The 23,973-nt window shown below is 42.7% G+C and overlaps 1 protein-coding gene across 2 annotated transcripts in view; it reads right to left on the bottom strand.

Moving 5' to 3' along the window:
• Positions 1-1,171: 1,171 nt before the first annotated feature.
• The window catches only part of LOC140466930 (hematopoietic lineage cell-specific protein-like), a 76,863-nt gene continuing 54,061 nt past the window's right edge, over positions 1,172-23,973 (bottom strand). For both annotated transcript variants that reach the window (XM_072562785.1, XM_072562786.1), the window contains exons 9-15: positions 22,898-22,953; positions 21,505-21,574; positions 20,112-20,260; positions 15,325-15,537; positions 12,444-12,567; positions 12,089-12,157; positions 1,172-2,722 (exon numbers count right to left, since the gene is read on the bottom strand). In XM_072562785.1, the coding sequence (XP_072418886.1) occupies positions 2,586-2,722; positions 12,089-12,157; positions 12,444-12,567; positions 15,325-15,537; positions 20,112-20,260; positions 21,505-21,574; positions 22,898-22,953 (818 nt within the window). In that variant the 3' untranslated portion in view covers positions 1,172-2,585. The remainder of the gene's footprint in view (positions 2,723-12,088; positions 12,158-12,443; positions 12,568-15,324; positions 15,538-20,111; positions 20,261-21,504; positions 21,575-22,897; positions 22,954-23,973) is intronic.

Raw genomic sequence — 23,973 nt, 5'->3', positions numbered from 1 at the left:
TTCCATATTTCAAATGATCGCAACAATTTACATGATAGGGGAGAAGGATACCGACTGATTGGCAAGTCAGCGTTGACAGGCTCAAGCATATCTTGTGTTTGTCCTGGGAAATGTACAATGAAAGAGTTCAGCAACATAACTCTCTTTTCAACAATAGTCAGGCAATATACTAATGTGCTTCAGGGAAGATAACTGCCATCCCTACCTGGTCTGGTCTACATGTGACTCACAAACCCCAGCAATATGGTTGACTCTTAACTGCCTTGTGGACAATTAGGGATGGACACTGAATGATGGCCCAGCCAGAGACAGCCATATTCCATGAATGAATTACCAAACTATAAAAGTTACTTAATTCGAGACTGTGGAATTCATATCTAGGCTTTGTGTTTGAGGCAGGAACTGGGTCAACTTTGAACACTAAATGGGATTGTGGCTGAAAGAAAAGAGAAAGAAAACTTATTGCGACAAATGTGATTTGGAGCATTTGCTCACATGTTGTATGCACACTGACAAAGACACAGTCCATTCATTTGAGAGTGGTTGGAGAGAGATCAGTAGCTACAGTATAGAAAAGCACCAGTGTGGTATCTCTGTACTGTCTCCTCATCACAACTTCCAGATTCATCCTGAACAAGCTGTGTCAGCTGCTGTCTGAAAGTAGTGTTTCAGGCTTATGATTTCTATCTCCTAATGGCTGAAAAATCCAATGTTATCTGCTCTATTAGACGTTTCCAAATGTAATTAACAGAATTGATCAACTGGAGCATCACAATCTTCCCCTGGCATCATTAAAACTCATTAGATATACTCCAGGAGCCATTGTTATAGTTTCTCCTACAATGTCCCATCAAATATTCCCGAGGTTTGTACAGCGTGTGATAAATAACTCTTCACTCACAAAGTGTAAGCTCTGTGCTGACACCAGGCTGAATCGAATTAAACATATTAAGGCTGCTGTGTGAATGTCTTGCAAACCTTTCCTGATATATCCCACTCTGGAGCTGTAATCATGGAAGGTCTCAGACTGCAGTAATATGGAAGGTTTTTCACTGTTATGGAAAAGTTAGATTATAACATACAATTGGTGCATCAAGGTACAAGTCTTAGTATCATAACTATGGGAACAATGGGAGAAATGAGAGGAAATATTTTCACACACACAGCACTATTAAAACATGAATGCTTTATTACAAGGAGCTGTTCAGGCAGACACCAGAATAACAATTAAAAAGGAATTGAATGAGAATTTGAACACTTTTCCAGCTTATGCAAAGTCAATTTATAATTCCAGCAACTTGAAGCATTGTGAGCTAACCTCACAGGTCCCTGATCGTTGTGTTAGTTCAGCAACATGGAGTGTAGTTTGCATTTGTGGCTATCCAGTTGAGAAATGCCAAAGTGCAAAATGACCAGTTGATGGGGTCAGAGACAATACAGTGACTGAAAGGGGACATCTGCTGTCACTTTAGATCATGAGTCAGTGAGGAAAATTCAAAACGTGACCAACTGATATGAAATAAAGCAAAGGACACATCTGAGCTTGGGACCAGGACTAGGGGAAAACTTGCTGGTGATCACAGAACCCACTGGTGGCTGATAGCCGTAAGGTACTTAGTAAGAAAATAAACAGAGGCAAATACACAAAAGTACTCAGAGTATTAGTCTTCCATTTCCCTAACTCTATATAGTACTCATCCCTGGAACATGTGGATAATAAGAATACCTATGTCAAGCTTCTACTTATTGACTATAGTTCCACCTTCAAAATTACCTGAACTGCCTGTATTGCACACAAAACAGAACTTTTCACTGTACTTAGGTACATGTGACAAGAATAAATCAAATCAAATCCACAGTCTTCCCAGAAATAGGGCACAAAAGACAAATCTCCAAAGGCACATAGGACAAATAGTCAGAACAAGGAACAATATCTTGCAGTACAAGACAACTGGTCATCCGGTCAACCATGTTAAGTACTTGAAGATGGAGAGGGATGGAGCAATGGAGTTAATTGATAACAAGATGTTATCACAATGTTTATTCATCAATTTTGTGTCTGAAGGAGGAATACATGGAGGAGCTGTTTTACCATGAGATAAAGTAGACTGCAAGGAGCCTGACAGAAAATACTTCATTATTTGCAGCTGAGTAAACATCAGTCGAATGTGTAGTGAGCAATTCTAATCTGAAAACTCATTATTCCACACTAAATAGAAGAATGATAAATGGAAAGTCAAGTATTTTGCTCCCCAGGCAAAGCCAGCAAGTTTGGCAATTAGATAAGAATTTGGAAAGGAAAACATAAAGGATACAGGGAAATAAGATTAGAATAAGTAGATCTGAATTAGCGCTGACAGACAGTGATAGTTGGTATTCAAATTTTCTATGCTGGGATCTGTCAGTGTGGTAACTCTTTCAATCATAGAAACAGCAGAATTTGGGTTTTAATGAGAAGCAGAAGAAATCATTTATGTTTTGCAGATGCAATATTATAAAAATCTTGATGAGTTTTAAATCCAGTTGTGGAAGGTTTGGTATTGATAGAGAAAGGTGAGATAAACTCCATTTGCATTGGTCTATGCTCACTGTATCAGCTCCACATAATTGGCTGGGAAGAGTCCGACCTTGCCATTGCATTGGCCCTGCCACCAGCCCTCATCAACCATCTCGATGTTTGTAATGATGTCTTTGGGATCAAAGGAGATTTCGTCGTCGCCCTCTGTAACATATTTAAAGGAGAATTGATGGTCAATACAAAAGCAAGTTGCTGTTGAATCAAGCCAAACATTTCTGCAATGGCTGCAATGGGGAGCAGCAAATTATTTCCCGATTCTTTAAGACAGCTTTGTACTTATATAGCACCTTTTCAAACCTTCGCATGTCCAAATAGTGTTACAATCGATGAAGTGCATTTGAAGCGTAATCACCATTATAATGTAGGGAAGACGACAGCCAAACAATGTACCAGAATACTATACAAACATTAATAATGAATAAATAATCTGCTCTAGCAACGTTATTTGAGGATAATATTACTACCCTTCATTGAATAGGACAATCAGACTTTTGCTGTCATTGTGATTATGCTTCAAACTTCCTTTATCAGCTGTAAAGCTGTTTGGGACAATTTGAAGGCATCAAAAGGCAGGACAAAACACCACTTTCTTTATGTCCATTTTCTAGCCCACCCAACAGGGACCTCAATTTAATATTAGATTAGATTACTTACAGTGTGGAAACGCAACCCACCCAGACCCATTCCCCTACATTTACCCCTTCACCTAACACTACGGGCAATTTAGCATGGCCAATTCACCTAACCTGCACATCTTTGGACTGTGGGAGGAAACCGGAGCACCCGGAGGAAACCCACGCAGACACGGAGAGAACGTGCAAACTCCACACAGAGTGTCGCCTGAGGCGGGAATTGAACCCGGGTGTCTAGCGCTGTGAGGTAGCAGTGCTAACCACTGTGCCACCGTGCCGCCCAATAGCTAACCTGAAGGACAGCACTCTGGCAGTGCAGCATGTCTCTAGCAATTTATACCATCACTCATTAACTGGCTCTATGGTTACCACATTTGGGGAGTGCATGGGGCTCATTTGGAAGAACAGCAGTTAATTTCTGAAAGCCTTGTAGAGGTGAGAGTGCTGCTCACCAAGTCATGGCTGGCATTGACGCATGGGGCGCTTTAATGGGAGCTAAGTGTGTAACAAAGACAGATTTGAGGACTTGGAGTGTAAAAGAGACATTGGAATTATGTTGTGAATGATGAGCTTCATAGGGGTTGAGGCACAAGGGTTCGGTTCATACTCCAGCTGAAAGGATGTGGTAAGTGATAAAGAGACGGATCTGTATTGGAGCTTCAGCTTTTCACCATAATGTCACAAACACATCATTATGATTCTGTAGATTTGTAAGGATAACTTGCTAAAAGCAAATTATTGTGTCAAAAACTTTGAATTTAGAATTAAGTTAAAAGCCATTGGACTAGGAGATAAATGTTTTAAACAAAGGTTAGTCACAACAGACAGCTGTTTCCATGGATATTTATGTAAAGTTTGTCAGAATCTGCAATCTCTAGACTATCTGTAAAGAGTCATTTAAATGTAAAAGGATCCTCCAGAGATGTGCACTCGATCTTATAAAGGTCTGAAGACTTCCTGGCTTCTGAGAAAACAAGAGACAGGAACAATACTTCAAAGGGACTTCAAAGTGGGTAACATGTTTGCCTATTGGAACATCATCTCATTTGAAGTTAACAGAGCAGCCATTTTTACTTTAGCTTGAAAGTCATTATTTTGGAACCGCCAGCACAAATTCTGAGAGATATCATTGGAGGAGATTCTCAGCCAAGGGAACACAGAGGAAGGTAGCCAGGAATGAATTTTTATTCTGTCAAAAGAGTCCAGGCAATCTCTAAGTGCTGTAACTGTGGGACCAGTGAGGAACAAGAAGCTTTCACTCTCTCCCCTTCTCCCAAAACCTGCTGACCACCAGCCAGTACACCTGTACTGGCAAAACCATGTACCACAGAGGCCATCATATCAGATTCGTTTGAATCTGACTTCAAGTTTCAACCTTTCACTTTGGAAGGAGAAATTTTAAGAAGTTATAAGTCTGCAATGATCTTGGAAACTGATCTTTATGAGCATCTTTCATCCTTACCTACTTCTAATGTTCACATATATCCTTTTAGCTAATAGCCCTAGTTTTGCAAACAAAAGACAAACATTTATCTTGTTTAAGAGTAAACCTTTGCTCCTGGATATTTTATAAAATCAAAATTAAATGGGGCCTACATATGAACTTGTACAAATTCTTGAACAAATCTGAGGATATGTTTGTTGTGTGGTTGTAATAACTAAAACCAATGAACTGGAGATGGATTAGAGAGTTTTGAATCCAAGTGTGTAGATGACAATGAAGTAGGAGACAGTAATTTTTGCATAAGCAAGCAGCAGGTTACAAGAGGATTTGAACAGGCCTCACTGGGTGGGCAAATTAATAGCAAGTCAAGTCAAATGAGGTCATCCACTTTCGATCGAGAAAAGGCAAATCAGAACTTTTCTTTAATGGTGAGAAACTAGAAACTGTGAAAGAACAAAGGAATTCAGATGCAAATGGATATAAATTGCTACAAGCTAATAGTAAGGTACAAAAAGATGAGCAAAAGGTAAATGGAATGTGAATGTTTATCCCATTGGACTGAATTACTAATGAAAGGAAAAGATACTTATTTGTACACAAATTTAGTCAGATGCCATCTGTAATACTGCAGTCAGTTCTGGGCATCGATTTCTATGGAAGGGTATAAAAGACTTGCAGCTAATACAATGACGATTCACCAGAATTACACTGCAGTTGAAACTGTTAAATTATGAGGTCAGATTGCATTAACCTGGCTCGTAATTTACAATTTCATCATATGTTTTGAGGTTTTTGAATGATAAAAGAATTAATAGAAATAGGAGTAGTCCTTTTTTAATGAAAAATTGTATATGAGATATGAGCATAGCTGGCAAGTTCAGCATTTATTGTCCATCAATAATTTCCCTTGAGAAAGTAAAGATGAGCTATTTTATAATCTGCAGGACATGCACAGTTCGGCTAAGTAGGTGGTACCATGATTTTGAACTAGCAACAATGAAGAAATGCTAATTAGTTTGTAAATCAGATTTGTGTATCACCTTGGAAGCAAATTTGCTGGTGGTGATATTCCTATGTGCCTGCTGCCCTTTAGTCTCCTAATTGGGAGAGGTCACAGGTTCGGAAGAATTGGTGAACTGCTTCAGTGCATCCTATCGATTGGACACACTGATGCCACATAGTGGTGCTAGATGGACTGAATGGGGACTGGGTAAATGGTCAAATCATTCCCTTTGTCCTGGTTGGTGTCAGGTTTCTTGAGTGTTACTAGAGATACACACTTATCCAAGCATGTGGACAGTATTCCATCACATCCCAGTCTTGTACCTTATAGATACTAGAAAAATTCTGGACATTCACAAGTTAGGTTATTCAGCACGGAATTTCCAGCCTCTCACCTGCTCATGAAGATAAAGCATTTATATAGCTGGTCTACTTTGGTTTTATAAGACCATAAGACATTGGAGTGGAAGGTAAGGCCATTCCGCCCATCGGATCCACTCTGCCATTCAATCATGGCTGATGGGCATTTCAATTCCACTTACCCACACTCTCCCCGTGTCCCTTAATTCCTTGTGAGATTAAGAATTTATCAATCTCTGCCTTGAAAACACTTAATGTCCCGGCTTCCACTGCACTTCATGGCAATGAATTCCACAGGCCCACCATGCTCTGGATGAAGAAATGTCTTCTCATTTCCATTCTAAATTGACCCCCTCTAATTTTAAGGCTGTGCCCATGGGTCCTAGTACCCCCGCCAGACGGAAATAATTTCCCAGCGTTCACCCTTTCTAAGTCATGCATTACCTTCTATTAGATCTCCCCTAACCTTCTTAATTCTAATGAATACAATCCCAGAATCCTCAGCCATTCATCGTATGTTAGGCCTACCATTCCAGGGATCATCCGTGTGAATCTCCGCTGGACACGCTCCGGAACCAGTATGTCCTTCCTGAGGTGTGGGGCCCAAAACTGGATGCAGTATTCTAAATGGGGCCTAGCCAGAGCTTTATAAAGTCTCAGGAGCACTTCGCTGCTTTTATATTCCAGCCGTCTTGAGACAAATGGCAACATTACATTTGCTTTCTTAACCACGGACTTAACCTGCAAGTCAACCTTTAGAGAATCCTGGCCTAGCATTCCCAGATCCCTTTGTACTTCGGGTTTAAGAACTTTCTCACTGTTTAGAAAATAGTCCATGTCTGTATTCTTTTTTCCAAAGTGCAAGACCTCGCATTTGCTCACAGCGAATTTCATTAGCCATTTCCTAGACCACTCTTCTAAACTGTCTAAATCTTTCTGCAGCCTCCCCACCTCCTCAGAACTACCTGCCTATCCACCTAACTTTGTATCATCAGTGAACTTCACCAGAATGCCCCAGTTCTTTCATCCAGATCATTAATATATGCGGCCCCAACCCTGAACCCTGCGGGACACCACTTGTTACTAGCTGCCATTCCAAAAAGAACCTTTTATCCCAACTCTCTGCCTTTTGTCAGACAGCCAATCCTCAATCCATGCTAGTAGCTCACCTCAAACACCATGGGCCCTCACCTTACTCAGCAGCCTACTGTGAGGCACCTTATCAAAGGCCTTTTGGAAGTCTAGGTAGATAATATCCACTGGGGTTCCCTGGTCTAACCTACTTATTACCTCTTCAAAGAATTCTAACAGATTTGTCAGGCACGACCTCCCCTTACTAAATCCACGCTGACTTGTTCTAATCCGACCCTGCACTACCATGTTGGATCAATGGTAATGACCAGAATGTTAATGGTGGCAAACTCACAGTCATAAGTAATCACTGCTGATAGTAATCTCATTGAAAGTCAATAGGAGGTGGTCAGAGATCATTATTATCTAGTACTTACATGACATTTTCACCACATGGATTCCAACCCTTAACTCCAGACTCCCCTCTCACTTCCCCTATCTCCACCCATACAAAATGGATAGATTCTCTCTATTTCCATTGACTCAAATTTTCCTTGGCTCCTTGATGCCACTCTGGTTTAAACTCTGGATCTTTTTAGTTCTGCAGATTTAACCACATTTAGACAATAGCAGTATTGGAGTCTGGAACTGACTGATCCTGTCAGGATCCCAACTGAGTACAGATTAGCAAGTTATCGATGAGTAAAGTGCCACTTGATAACACTGACAAAGGCATCTTCCACCACTTTGCTAATGATCAAAGGTAAACGGGACAAAAACTGGTTGGGATGGAACTGTCCTGATTTTTGTGGAAGGGACAATTTTCCACATTGATGGGTGGATGCCAGTTTGTGGTCTCCTCTACATCGGGGAGACAGGATGCCTTCTTGTGGATCATTTCAGAGAACATCTCTGGGCCACCTGCACCCACCAACCCCACCACCCCGTGGCTGAAAACTTCAACCTCCCCTCCCACCCCATCAAGGACATGCAGGTCCTGGGCCACCTCCACCACCAATCCATTACCACCTGATGCCTGGAGGAGGAACACCTCATATTCCATCTTGGGATCTTGCAACCACATGGGATCAATGTGGATTTCAACAGCTTCCTCATTTCCCCTCCCCCCACATTACCCCAACCCCAAGCCTCCAACTTGGCACCACTCTCCGGACCTGTTCTATCACTCCCCAACCTATCACCTTCTTCCTCACCTTCATCCACCTATCACTTTCTCAGCTACCTTTCCCAAAACCCCACCCCCTCCTATTTATCTCTCAGTCCCGACCCACAAGCCTCATTCCTGATGAAGGGCTTATGCCTGAAACATCGATTCTCCTGCTCCTCGGATGCTGCCTGACCTGCTGTGCTTTTCCAGCACTACACTCTCAACTCTGTATTGGAATAACCTAACTTGAAGTGTTGCTAGTTCTAGAGCATGTCTTCAGTACTCCAACTGAGAATGTTGGTATTCATAGATTCTTCAGTGTTCAGTATGGTTTGTCATTGCTTTACGCTATGTGGAGTGATTTTAATTGGCTAAAGTCTGCAAATCTGAAGTCAGATGGAGTATAATGTAAGCAAATGTGAGTTCATGCACTGTGATGAGAGAAATCAAAAGGCAGACTATTATTTAAATAAATAAAGATTCAAAAACAGTGCAGCAAAGAGCTATCTGGTGTTCTGCAGATGCAGCAAGTAATTAAGTAGGCAAATGGAATTTTGGCCTTTACTGCTACTGGGGTTGGAATATAAATGGATGGAAGTGTTGTTGCAACTGTACTGGGAGTTAGGGATACCATACTTGGAACAGTATGTACCGTTTTGGTCTGTGTATTTAAGAAAGAATATACTAGCACTGAGGGAAGTTCAAAATGGTTCATTAGGCTGATCCTCAGGATGAAGGAGTTGACTTATCAAGAAGGGTGAAACAGGTGAGGCCTTTATTTATTAGAATTTTAAAAATGAAAAGTGTTATATTGAAACATGCGAGATTCTGAGGGCACTTGACATTGTAGATGTTAAAAGGATGATTCAACTGGGAGGAGAATCTCAAAATTGGAGGCACAATGTAGATGTATAAAGGGACTTGGGTATCCTAGTCAATAAGTCACTGAAGGCCAACATGCAAACACAGTAAGCTGTTAGGAAGGCTAATGGAACATTAACTTTTACTGCAAGAGGATTTGAGTACAGGAGTAGTGAAGCCTTGCATCAGTTGTGTTGGAGCTTGGTTAGAACACACTGTTACACTGGGTGTAGTTTGGATCTCCTTCTCTCAGGTAAGATATTATTACCACAGAGGAAGTACAACAAAAGTTCATCAGATTTGTTTCTCGGGTGGCAGGACTGTCCTATGAAGACAGATTGTGCAAATGGGCCTGCATTCTCTAGAATTTCAATGAATGAGGGATGATCTCATTGAATCTTCAGAATACTTAAAGAGATGGTGATATATGCCCTGGTTGGAAAATCTAGAACCAGGGGGTATAATTTAAAAATAAATGGAGTGCCATCTAGGACTGAAATGAGGAGACTTTTTTTTACTCAGAATCTGGTAAATAGAGTCATGCAGTCATAGAGTGTTACAATATAGCAACAGAGCCTTCGGTCCAACTCATAGAATCATAGAGTCATACAGCACAGCAACAGAGCCTTCGGTCCAACTCATAGAACCATAGAGTCATACAATATAGCAACAGAGCCTTCGGTCCAACTCATAGAACCATAGAGTCATACAGCACAGCAACAGAGCCTTCGCTCCAACTCATAGAACCATAGAGTCATACAATATAGCAACAGAGCCTTCGGTCCAACTCATAGAATCATAGAGTCATTCAGTATGCAAAAAGGTCCTTTGGTCAAACCATTCCACGCCAGCCATGTTCCCAAAACAAATTAGTTCCACCTGCTTGCATTTGGCGCATATCCCTCCAAACCTTTCCTAATCATGTACTTATCCAAATGTCTTTTAAGTGTTGTAACTGTACTCGCATCCACCACATCCTCCGGTAGTTCATTCTATACACTAACCACTAAAACAGTTGCCCCTCATGGCCTTTTTAAAATTTTCTCCTCTCACCTTAAAAATACACCACTTTGTTTTGAACTCTATCACCTTATGGAAAAGACCTTTGCTATTCATCTTATCAATGCCCCTCAAGATGTTTCATAAATGTGTATAAGGTTAGCCTCTACCTCCTGCACTCTAGTGAAAAAAGTTCCAGCTTATCCCTCTCCTTCTAACTCAAAACCTTCATTCCTGGCAACATCCTGGTAAATCTTTTCTGAACCCTCTCCAGTTTAATGACATCTTTGCTATAACAAGGCGACCAGAACTGCACACAGTACTCTAGAAGACCAATGTCCTATGCTATCTCAACATGACATCCCAACTCCTACACTCTAGAGATTTATCTAACTTTTGTTTTCTAAGACCTCCGCCACTTCCTCTTCAGTAATGTGAGCTGTTTTCAATACATCAATATTTCCTTCACTGAGCTCTCTAACCTCCACTTTTTACTTGACAGTAAAAACTGATACAAAATATTCATTTAAAATCTCTCCTGTCTCCCGAGGTTCAATACAAAGATGACCTTGTTGGTCTTTAAGGGGCCCAACTCTCTCTTTTCCTCTTAATGTACTTGTAGAATCTCTTTGTGTTATCCTTAACCTTATCTGTCAAGGCTATCTCAATATCCCCTCTTTTTCTTCCTGATATGCTTCTTAGGAATGCCCCTACATTCTTTATGTTCTTCAAGAGATTCATTTGATGCAAGTTGTCTATATCTAATATATGGTTCTTTTTATTTTTGACTAGAATCTCAATATTATTATTCATTCATTGTTCCCTAATCATACCAGGCCAAGTTTTTACCAAAATACAATATCTCACATTTGGAATTCTGGCTATGGAATCTCAGTTGTTGAGTATATTTTAAATTGAGGTTGATAAGTCTTTGGTTATTGATACTGGAAAGGGTTATGGGGATAGTATGAGAACAAGGCAGTGTTTGATCAACCATGGTCAGATTAAATGGCGGGGCAGACTCGACAGGCAGGATTGCCTACTCCCCGTCTTCCTACATTTACAAAATAAGAGGACACTCACTTAAAACAGAGATGCGCAGGATTTTTTTTTCTTTGAAGATAGTGAATATCTGAAATAATCTAACCCAGAGAATTATGAAAGCTAGATCACTAAAAATATTTAAGGAGGGGGTAGATGTTTGAAATACCAGGGAGTTGAGGGTATGGAAGAGGAGTTAAGGACTGAGGCAGATCAGCCATGATTCTATTGAATGGCAAGGCAGGCCTGAGGGGTCAAATGGCCTATTCCTGTCCTATTTCTTTTGTTTCATATGTCAACAGACTGATTTATCTCTCATTTTAAGATTATGGCCCATTGTTATGCAATTCCCAGAGTAAATGATTTACTTTTTTTGATCTTATCAACTCCTTTAATAACCTTATACACCTCAATCGCCCCTTAATTTTCTATACAAAGGGATAACACAAATAATTAACATAGCCTACCATCATAATTTAACTTGCAAAGCCCATTTTGGTGAAATGATTTGTGTTCAGAACATCTGGAAACAACCTTGGAATTAGACTGAGCAACATCAGGAAACCCTTCTCCGATAGAAGTTCTGGAATTTTCTCCCAGGATGACTTTCAATCAAGCAATACAGGACTGATGTTTCCAGATTTTTGGGAAGCAAGGGCATTACACAAAACCTTTTTTTTAGTAAAAGTGAGTCAATGGAGTTGAAGTACAGGTTGGCTGTGTTCTAATAAAATGACAGAATAACTAGACCCTTCCTGCTCCCCTGACAGGATGTTAACTGACAGATGACATGAAGTAGAGTTGTCAAACTCCAGGGAAAGGTTTACTGGCCACGCTCCACCGGGGACTGGGCTAAGCAAGCTAAGTAGTGAGGTTTGTGTGAAACACTTTGCAATTAATTTCTTTATTTACTTATTATATCAATGACTTACCTCCTTGGTAATCATACAAAGCTACTGCAGTCACACCAGCATCGGCAATGTCATAAATATTCTCTGCATCTGTAAATAAATTATAACAACAAGATTTTAAGCAACAGGAAATGATACAGGTCCTATAATCGTGATGATTTTAGCCATTACCTGACCGTATTTTTAAACCCATCTGTCCACTGTTCTTCCATATCCCTTAAATGTGATTATTGTTAAAGTTCCCAAACACACCAATGCCCTCATTTATACCAACTCATGCTCCTCCCCATACCCTCAAAACCATTCTTCCCCACAGCACAACCCAGAGTATATTATCCTTCACATGCATCCAGATGATCTAGAGATGGTATCTCACCGGCTTTGGCCTCTGTGTTCACTGGTGCCAACTCCTCATAGTCTCCCTGATCATCCACATCTTCTTTGGGCACTGTTTGCTGAGAATAGTCCACAATGTTTTCATAGTCTTCATCAGTCACTTGCTGTAAAGCATAACAGATAGGCAAGCAATTTGCAACGAAATGTCACACTCAGCAAGATGGGCAACAGGCATTGCTACAACAGGCTCTACAATGAGAGGTGACCTATGGCCTTTGCTGATAAATACAGACATGGAATTCCCAAGAGGATAGGGTCAGCCTCACCTGTAACACGCCCATACCTGACATAATGAAATAGCTTTGCTCTGAGGTCTAAGCTGATCACCCAAATCCACTGAAATCCTTCTTTACATCCTCAGATTACAATCTGTATGTTTAATCAGACCTTGACTGTCATTCTTACTCTGGCCTAAGTGAATTATTTTCCACCGAGATAACAGTAAGTTAAAACTAACAAGTAGGAACGTACTAATGAGCCTCAAGAAATAAAGTTTAGGCATCCCCTACTTGGAATGGGCAATACAGTGAACCCTCCCATCCTCAACACCATTACCATATCTGTCTGTACAGTAAAGTCCTTGGGAAACCCTTCCCCCATAGAACACAGGACATCACAGTGCACAGTAGGCCCTTTGGCCCTCGATATTGAACTGACCTGTGGAACCAATCTGAAGCCCATGTATCTTACATTATTCCATTTTCATCTATATGTTTATCCAATGACTCTAAATGCCCTTGAAGTTGGGGAGTCCACTCCTGTTGCAGGCAGGGCATTCCACGCCCCTACTACTCTCTGAGTAAAGACACTACCTCTGACATCTATCCTATATCTATCATCCTTCAAATTAAACCATCTGAGGAAAAAGGCTCTCCCTGTCCACCCGATCTAACCCACTGATTATTTTATATGTCTCAATTAAGTCACCTCTCAACCTTCTCTCGAATGAAAACACCCTCAAGTCCCTCAGCCTTTCCTCATAAGACATTCCCTCCATACCAGGCAACATCCTAGTAAATCTCCTCTGAACCCTTTCCAAAACCTGCACATCCTTCCTATAATGTGGAGACCAGAACTATACACAATACTCCAAGTGTGGCCACACCAGAGTTTTGTACAGCATGACCTTGTGCCTCTGAAACTCAATCCCTCTATCAATAAAAGCTAACATACTGTATGCCTTCTTAACAATCCTACAATCTAGGTGGCAACTTTCAAGGTTCTGTGTACATGGACACCGAGATCTCTCTGCTCATCTACACTACCAAGAATCTGACCATTAGCCCAGTACTTTGCATTCCAGTTACCCTGTCTAAAGTGTATCACCTCACACTTTTCCACATTAAACTTAATTTGCCACCTCTCAGCCCAGCTCTGCAGCTTATCTATATCCACCTGTAACCTGCAACATCCTTTGGCATTACTCACAACTCCACCGACCTTAGCGTCATCCGTAAATTTATTAACTCTATCTGAATTCTGCAATTTGAGTCACTCCACCACTGATAGCCATGTTTTGAGCTTCAAGAACACTAAGCTCTGGAATCCCCTCCCTAAACATCTCTGCCTCTCTTTCTTTAAGACATCCCTCAGAACCTACTACTTTGACCAAGCATTTGCTCAGCTGCCCTATTATTTCCTCATGCAGCTTCGTGCTATACATTGCTTTATGATGCCCATGGGAAGTGACTTCATACGTTTTACTGGGTTTAAAGTGCAAGTTGTTGCAATTGCGGTAACTCCCTCTGTACTGTTTCATCAACCACTTCCAGGCACATACAGCATAGTTACATTTAGAATGAAGCTCCCTCTATACTTTCCCCAAGCACTTCTGGGATAGATACAGTATATACCTAATAACTCTCCCTCTATGTAATTCCATTATCTATACCCAGGATGGGTAGAGTATGCAGTTACATACAGAGTAAAGCTCTCTAATCAAAAGGGCAGGCAAAGCGTAATGTTCCCTCTGCCAACGATCACACTGAGTGACTTTTTATTAGAATGGCACTTATTATCAGATCAGTTAGAATACTGGAACAAGGATGTACTGCTATGGCTTATAAGGCTCTAGTCAGATCGCATTTAGAATATTGTGAGCAGTTTTGGACCCCATATCTAAGGAAGGTTGTGCTGCCCTTGGAAGGGGTCCACAGGCAGTCTACAACAATGACCCTGGGGATGAAGGGCTCGTCATATGAGGAGCAGTTGAGGACCTTGGGTTTGTACACGATGGAGTTTAGAATAACGAGGAGGATCTCATTGAAACTTACAGAATACAGAGAGACCTGGATGGAGTGGATGTGGAAATGTTCCCCCCCCCCCCCCCCCCCGTACGAGAGATTAGGACCTGAGGGCACAGCCTCAGAGTGAAGGGACGATCTTTTAGAAATAAGATCAGGAGAAATTTCTTCAGCCAGAGGATGGAGAATCTATGGAATGTATTGCTGCAGTGGGCTGTGGAAGCCAAGTTATTGAATGTATTGAAGACATACTTAGATAGTTCCTTGATTAGTAAGGAGATCAAAGGTTGCAGGGAGATGGGATTGAGAAACATATCAGCCATGATTGAATGGCACAGCAGACTTAATGGGCTGAATGGCCTAATTCTGCTGCTCTATTTTATGGTTTTATGTGTTTCCCCATTTCCCAAAGTGGTCACCATCTGGTCTTCTAATGCCAACCCTGGCTGAAACTTTGGCTTTTGTGCTTAGGTCTCACGGTGACTCTGTGATTGCCCAAAATATTCCATGTAGAAACATTACTTTGGGTAGAAAATGCTTGAGAAAGTACACGGAATGCTGTAGAAACTTTAATGTTCTGCCTTCTCCTTCGGTGGTTAATGATCAGATATCCATTACCTCCTGGTAAGACTCAGGATTGTCATAGACAGAGGCTTCATCTGGCTCTGGCTCTGGCTCTGGTTCTGGCTCTGGCTCTGGCTCTGGTTCTGGTTCTGGTTCTGGCTCTGGCTCATTCATTGCTTTTTGACCCCGGGTTCGAGGAACAGGTGGAAGCCGTTTTGTACTCTTGGGTTCTTGTATTTCTGCCTCTTCCTCCTGGCACACTTCCTCCTGTGAATGAAGAAGGTTAAAGGTTAACGTGGGAGGAATCTTTTGAACCCGACTGCATTGTATAAGTGGTCAGTTCCCAACACATCTGACTGATGACCTCTCAACTCAAGACCTTCCCTCATTCAGTAATTTTTTTTAACTCTCTGTTTAATCCATCCCACTTGGCTCAATTCTCTCTCTCGTGTCTTCCCAAGGAACATCACCATCCCCCTACCCAACCCAATCAGTGCTTCCTTTCACTTCCCCTCCCGGATTTTCATTTTTTTTTAAACCAACTCATTTTATTTCCTGTTCTAACCGCGCACCAAGGCCTCAAGCTCTTTTCAGACATTTTCTCAGGTGCCTGAGATTCTGACATCACAAATCCAGCGGTTTGTTCACATGTTAATCCTGATGGTGTATCCTCCCTGTCTGAAGACCCCACACAACTGCCCATTCAACAGGAGTGGCTTCAGTGACTGGCCCTCCTATCACCAACGTTTGAACCTTTCATCAGTCTGGCATAGACAAAGGATTCAGATCAGTGGTACACAGCCATACAGTAAACAAACTTGCTGACACATTATGTGAAGACACACTCCCAGGCTTTCAATAATGTGTGCAGTCAGAGAGCTATGTGGATGACTCTGTGAGTGAATGGTGAGAAGGAGCTGCCAATCCATGTGGTGATGAATAGCGTTTTGCACTCCACACTATGTTCATAGATTGTTTGCCTTGACCCAGTGACAACAGTCTGTTCCTCACTCAGCAGGTCAAAGCTTCATAGTCTCAATCCAGAGATTGGAACCCACTTCAAAGGGGCAGGGAGAGTTGTACCCTCAGAGGGCAGTATTAAGGGTGTGCCACACTCTCAGAGGGCAGTACTGAGAGTGTGTATCACTCTCAGAGGGGCAGTACTGAGGGTGTGCTGCACTCTCAGAGAGCAGTACTGAGGGAGCGCTGCACTCGAGAGGGGCAACACTGAGGGAGTATTGCACTATAGAGGGCAGTAGTGAGGGAATGCTGCACTCTCAGAGGGCAGTACTGAGGAGGTGCTGCACTCTCAGAGGTGCAGTACTGAGGGAGTGCTGCCCTCTAGGGGGGCAGCACTGAGGGAGTGTTGCGTTATAGAGGGCAGTAGTGAGGGAGTGCTGCACTTTCAGAGGGCAGTACCAAGGGAATGCCACGCTCTCAGAGGGGCAGTACTGAGGGGGTGCTGCATTCTCAGAGGTGCAGTACTGAGGGAATGCCAACTCTCAGAGGGGTAGTACTGAGGGAGTGCCACACTCTCAGAGGGCAGTAGTGAGGGAGTGCCACACTCTCAGAGGGCAGTACTGAGGGGGTGCTGCATTCTCAGAGGTGGCGTACTGAGGGAGTGTCACACTCTCAGAGGGGCAGCACTGAGGGAGTGCTGCACTCTCAAAGGGGCAGCATTGAGGGCATGCCACACTCTCAGGCTTCAGAATTGATGGAATGCTACACTCTGGTGAGGCAGTGTTGATAGAATGCTGCATTGTTGGTGAACCAGTGCTGCACTATTGACCAGCTGGCTTTCAGATACAACATCAAAGCTGCTGCCACCTTCAGGGGCATTGCTCATTCCTGACACAAAAAAAACTCGAAACCTGTTTCTAACAGCAGTCACCATTACAGAGAAAGATCCATCTACAGTAAAAGACAAGTGCACTCCTTCCTCATAAAATAGGATGGAGGCAATAAACTTATCACACAGCTGGCCAAAGTGTTAGGACAGAGTAGGTAATTGAACATTAATTACAAAACTCACTTCCAGTGAGATACCAACTGGCTGTCACTCATTTAGAGTCATAGAGAAGTACAGCACTGAAACAGACCCTTCCATCCAACTCGTCCATGCTGACCAGATATCCTAAATTAATCTCGTCCCATTTGCCAGCATTTGGCCCATATCCCTCTAAACCCTTCTTATTCATATACCCATCCAGATGCCTTTTAAATATTGTTATTGTACCAGCCTCCACCACTTATTCTGGTAGCTTGTTCCTTATGTGCACCATCCTCTGCGTGAAAAAGTTTCCCCTTTTTGATTAGATTAGATTCCCTACAGTGTCGAAACAGGCCCTTTAGCCCAACAAGTCCACACCGACCCTCCGAAGAGTAACCCAACCAGACACATTTCGCTTAGTCCCTTTTCAAACTTTCTCTTCTCATCTTAAACCTATGCCTTCTAGTTCTGGACTCTCCAACCCCAGAGAAAAGACCTTGTCTATTTATCCTGTCCATGCCCCTCATGATTTTATAAACCTCTATAAGGTCACCCTTCAGCCTCTGATACTCCAGGGAAAACAGTCCCAACCTTTTAGGCCTCTTTCTACAGCACAAACCCTCCAACTCTGACAACATCCTTGTCAATCTTTTCTGAACTCTTTCAAGTTTCACACCATCCTTTCTATAACACAGAGATCAGAAATCAAAGGTGGCCGAGCCAATGTCCTGTATAGGCACAATATGACCTCTCAACTCCTATACTCAATGCACTGACTTACAAAGGCAAGCATACCAAACACCACATTCATTAACGTCTTGGAATCCATTGTGAAAGATGAGATTTCAGAATACTTGGAAGTGTATGGTAAAATAGGGCAAAGTCAGCAAGGTTTCATCAAGGGGAGGTCATGCCTAACAAAACTGCTAGAATTCTTTGAGGAAGTAACAAGCAGATTAGACCAAGGAGAGCCAATGGATGTTGTCCACCTAGTCTTCAAGAGGCCTTTGACAAGGTGCCGTACAGGAGGCTACTGAGTAAGATAAGGGCCCATGCTGTTAGAGGCAAGATGCTAGCATGGATAGAAGCTTGGCTGTCAGGCAGAGAGTGGGGCTAAAAAGGGTCCTTCTCAGATGGCAGCCAGTGACAAGTGGTGTTCTGCAAGGTTCAGTGTTGGGACCACAGCTGTTCACTTCATACATTAACACTCTAGATGAAGGAACTGAGGGCATTCTAGCTAGGTTTGCAGCTGATACAAAAATAGATAGAGGGACAGGTAGCATTGAGGAGGTGAGGAGGCTGCAGAAGGATTTGACAGGTTCGCAGAGTGGGCAAAGAAGTGGCAGATGGAGTACAACATTGGAAAATGTAAATTCATGCACTTTGGTAGGAAGCATAGAGGAATGGATTATTTTCTAAATGGGGGGAAAATTCAGAAGTCAGAAGTGCAAAGAGACTTGGGAGTTCTAGTAAGGATTCTCTCAAGGTAAACTTGCAGGTTGAGTCAGGAAGGCAAATGCAATAAGGGTATTTATTTTGAGAGGACTTGAATATAAAAGCAGGGATGTACTTCTGAGGCTTTATAAGACCATGGTCAGACCACATTTGGAGTATTGTGGGCAGTTTTGGGCCCCATATCTCAGGAAGGCTATTCTGGCTCTGGAGCAGGTTCAGAGGAGGTTCATGAGAATGGTCCCAGGAATGAAAAGCTTAACATATGAGGAACATTTGAGGATGCCAGGTCTATACTCAATGAAGTTTAGAAAGATGACAGGGAATCTAATAGAAACATACAGAACGCTGGATTGCCTGGACAGAGTAGATGTTGGGAAGATGTTTCCAATGATAGGAGAGACTAGGACCAGAGGGCACAGCCTTAGGCAAAAGGAAAGACCTTTTAGATTGGAGATAAGGAGAAACCTCTTCAGCCAGAGAGTGGTGAATCGATGGAATTCATTGCCACAGAAGGCTGTGAAGGCCAGGTCATTGCATATATTTAAGACTGAGATAGATAGGTTCTTGAGTATCAGGGGATCAAGGGTTACGGGGAGAAAGCAGGTGAGAAATTTATCAGCCATGACTGAATGGCGGGCAGACTCAATAGGCTGAAGGGCCTAATTTCTGGTCCTATGTCTTATGGTCTTATCCTATTTACCTGTCACTCCACTATTAAGGAACTTTGAACCTGCATTCCAAGTCTCTTTGTTCAGCAACACTCCCCAGGGCCTTACCATTAAGTGTATAAGTCCTGCTTTGATGTGCCTTTCCAAAATGCAGCATGTCATATTTATCAAAATTAAATTCTATATGCAACTCCTTGGCCCATTGGTCCATCTGATTAAGATCCCGTTGTACTTTGAGGTAACCTTCTTTGCTGTCCACTACACCTCCAATTTTGGTGTCATCTGTAAACTTACTAACCACACCTCCTATGTTCAAATCCAAATCATTTATATAAAGCATAAAACGCCATCGATCCAGCAACAACCCTTTTGACACACCGCTGGTCACAGGCCTCCAATTTGAAAAGTAACCTTCCCCCACCACCCTCCGTCTTCTATCTTTGAACCAGTTCTGTAACCAAGTGGCTAGTTGTCCCTGTACTTCATGTGGTTGAACCTTGTTAATCAGTCTACCTTGTCAAACGCTTTACTGAAGTCCATATAGATCACATCTACCACTCTGCCCCCATCAATCCTCTTTGTTACTTCTTCAAAAAACTCAATCAAGCTTGTGAGACATGATTTCCCACACACAAAGCCATGTTGACCATCCCTAATCAGTCCTTGCCTGTCCAAATGTATGTAAATCCTGTCCCTCAGAATTCCCCCCAGGTCTGTCTCTTGCTTACCTGCTGCTTCCTTTGTGCCTGCTCTCGCTCCTGTTTCTCTCGGGCTTGTCTCCGAGCCCTCTCCTCCTCCGCTCTCTTCTTGTTCTCTTCTTCACTGGCTTTAGCCAAGTTCTCGAACCTGGCCTTCAGGCTACTTGCGCCACTGTTGGCTGCAGATACAAAGCCAGAGATGGTCTGTGAGAAAAATGGGGTCGGGGGAGCAGATAGACACAGAGATAAAAGGAGGAGAGGGAGAAGAGAGAACAAAAAGGGAGGAAGAGAGCGTGGGAATAGAGGAAAGGAGAAAATGGAGGGGGGAAGAAAGGAAAATAAGAGAAAATGGATGACAAATTCATTTGAGTTGAGACAGGAGATTCTGGGAGAAGGGAGACTAAGGGAGGAATAAGGATTAAAAGGCAGGCAAGGAAGGTGAGAATCAGAAATAAGAGAGATAGATATAGGTTTATTCTGAGGAAGAGTCACCTGACCCAAAACATTAACACTGATTTCTCTTCACAGATGCTGCTGGACGTGCTGAGTGTTTCCAGCAATTTTTGTTCTTAGTTAGATATAGGTTTAGTTCTCAGATGTGAAAAGAATGATGGACGGAGGACATCAAGTGGTGGAAAATGTGCAAGTTAAAAAGAGTAATACAGAGAGAGTAACAGAGGATGCCTCGGTTATTAAAATTGGTTCATGACATGATATGTACATGTGAGAATAATGGAACAGGGTGACGAAACCCTGACACAGGGAGCACAGAAAGAAGGTGGAAATACTGACACACAGAACACTATCATAGTGTGTGGGAACATTGTCAAACTGGAACTCCTATCTTCCTTATGTATTGAAACTGAAACATTGTATGTATGCAATACAGTATATGGAGAATGTGATCTGCTGTGGCTATCAGACCACTCATCATTACAGAGAACAGGAATGCATCAGTCCAATTACCAGTCAGCACCGGCCAAAATTATTCCAGACTGGCAGCACTGGAGTTGGCCTCAGTACCTCTGGGCTAAGCCATGACAGAGGAGATGAAGTAGCTCAGGAATAAAAGCCATGGACCAGTATTCCAGCTGCTGATTGATGTTAATTCCCTAAGAGGGACATGGGTGTGTCACTGGTACAGAAGGGTGTGATGAGTCTTGGATGTACTGACATCTCTTGCTGAGAGTCCCTGTCTGGGCTCAGACATAGATGAGCTACTGGGAGTTTGTCTGATTCTCAATGAATAGAACTCAGGTAAGGGTCAGAGCATCCAGGGAAACTGTGGAGGAATGGAGAGCCAGGAAACTGAAAAGTAACTCTGTGAATCGTTTGCCAATTAAGATGATGGAGCCAACTTGGCACCATCTACACTTATATTCCAGCCTCTAGCCATCATTCCAGATCGGCTACACCAACTCACCAGCTTCTACAGGCCTTGTCTTTTGATAGGACGAGGTTGGACTCTCCATCTCAGTGAAAGAGGCAGCGTTCTGGAACATGAATTGAGAAACCAGTCAGTCAACCAACAGTGTAACAAGAGAGTAAAAACAGACCTGAGCGTCAGTTAGTCACCATACCATAAGGACATTGAGATATAGGAGCAGAATTAGGCCATTCGATCCATCGGCCCCACCATTTGATCATTGCTGGTAGGTTTCTGGCTCCCATTCTCCTGTTCACTCCCTGTAACCCTTGACACCCTTACAAATCAAGATCCTTGCCCAGAGTCTAGCAGTACTGTAGAATGCCAATCCCATACACACACTCCCCTGGTCAAGGGCAAGAAAAGACGAAACAGGTTTTGTATCCCACGGAAGTCTCCTGTACACCTCTGAAAGGCCAGCTCCAAAGCACAGACCTGGCCTGTGGATTTCTCTACTGTAGCTTGAGCATTCAGTTGAGGGACAAATCCCTGGGGAGAACGATATGGGTTTATAAAATAGCAATTAGGATGTAAATGTAACATTGCTAAGGGTGAGCGTGACTTACCAGTGAACTTAAGGCCAAACTTTCCCCTCCACGGGGCTTCAAGAGTCTGGCTGTGGGACAGGCAGAATAATCAGGAGGGCTCTTCAACTAAAGCCAGCAGGTGTCAGCAGCTGCCTATTTCAACTCTGTCTGCTAATTCACCAACAATTTCCAAATCAACTCCCAACTTTCCCTCTAATTCTGTGTGCTTTCAGTTTAGTCGTAATCTTTTATGACAGATTTCATTCTTCCAGGGGCACAGTAAGGGCATAAATGTAAATTCAAGTCATAAGCTCAAATCCTGGGTCAGGGCTCGAACCTACAATCCTTTCAGGTGAGACTGCTACCTCCAAGCCTCACTGACACATAAAAGATTCAACTCAATGAAGTTGGAGAAGAATTTTGAAAGTTAATCTGTGCAGGAAATGTAAAGGTACAACAATGTAGATATCCATCAATTTACTGTTGGCATGGAAATGACAAAACATCAATCAAGCTAATGGTGCCATGTATCTGAATACTTGACTCTCTAGTCTGCTGGAACATTGATGTAAAGAGTCATGGTTCAAAGGGCAACACAACAGCAAGGGGAAGAGCAAGTAAGTAAGTCAAAGTGCAAAGCCAAGCTTGGGTTTACAATATTAGAATCATTGGGTCATACAGCATAGAAGCAGACCGTTCAGTCCAACTCATCCATGTTAACTAGGTATCTGAAACTGAACTAGTCCCATTTGCCTGTGTTTAGCCCATTGTTGGAAAAAAGGACACCTCAGAGAATGGGGACGTTCCGTGGCTTGCGTTGTTACATAGAGCTGTGACACATCTGATGGTGTTTAAATGAGTACCTTGTCCATCCGGTCCTGTTGTACACCATATCGCCCACCGAAGCCCTTGGCGTAATCTGTAGAAGGAAGGCAAACAACACAGAAATGACAAAAAGGAGTTAGAGCTCTATTTGATCTCTCTTAACGCCACTTCCAGGGAATTAATGTCAATCATGGCACTCTGAGATTGGCTAACTCAGCATGGGCCAAGCATTGAACGTGGGGCCTTTAACAAGGCCCTGTGTCATAGCGAGTTATACACGTAGGAACTGGAAGCTCCTTGAGTACATGTAAATTGGATCATGAGTGATCTAGATCCGAATACCAGTTGTGCAATTGGGAAAGCTCTGGGATTTTGCAGCATTATCATGCCTTGCAGTTGCTTGCCTAAGGGGCAATGTGGTGTGTGCTTAACCAAGACCCATCTCTATTTCACCAGAAACATATTAGTTCATCCCTTAACTCTATCCACAGAGGAGTGCGTAGTGCTAGAGTACTGGTGGGCAGCTAATGGTCCAATACACAAAATGGGAGATGGAATAAAACTGTGAGTAAAAGTCCATTCAGCTTGATGGGAAAATCCTGGGATCTACACTATAAACAACAGAAGCACATCCAGAAACAGGAAATACATTCAAAAATAGTCGGCACAGAGTCTGAAGTGTTTAGTCATCTTTAATTAATTTCATAAAATTAGATTAGATTAGATTAGATTAGATTAGATTACTTACAGTGTGGAAACAGGCCCTTCGGCCCAACAAGTCCACACCGCCCCGCCGAAGCGCAACCCACCCATACCCCTACATCTACCCCTTACCTAACACTACGGGCAATTTAGTATGGCCAATTCACCTGACCTTCACATCTTTGGAGTGTGGGAGGAAACCGGAGCGCCCGGAGGAAACCCACGCAGACACGGGGAGAATGTGCAAACTCCACACAGAGAGTCGCCTGAGACGGGAATTGAATCCGGGTCTCTGGCGCTGTGAGGCAGCAGTGCTAACCACTGTGCCACCGTGTCGCCCAAAACATATTACTTGAATTGTAACGGAGAATACAAATTAACAACATCAAACGGTATTTATATAGCACTCATT

The sequence above is a fragment of the Chiloscyllium punctatum genome, chromosome 44, assembly GCF_047496795.1.
Source record: "Chiloscyllium punctatum isolate Juve2018m chromosome 44, sChiPun1.3, whole genome shotgun sequence".
Classification (NCBI taxonomy): Eukaryota; Metazoa; Chordata; class Chondrichthyes; order Orectolobiformes; family Hemiscylliidae; genus Chiloscyllium; species Chiloscyllium punctatum.
This window is presented reverse-complemented; position numbering and strand designations above follow the sequence as displayed.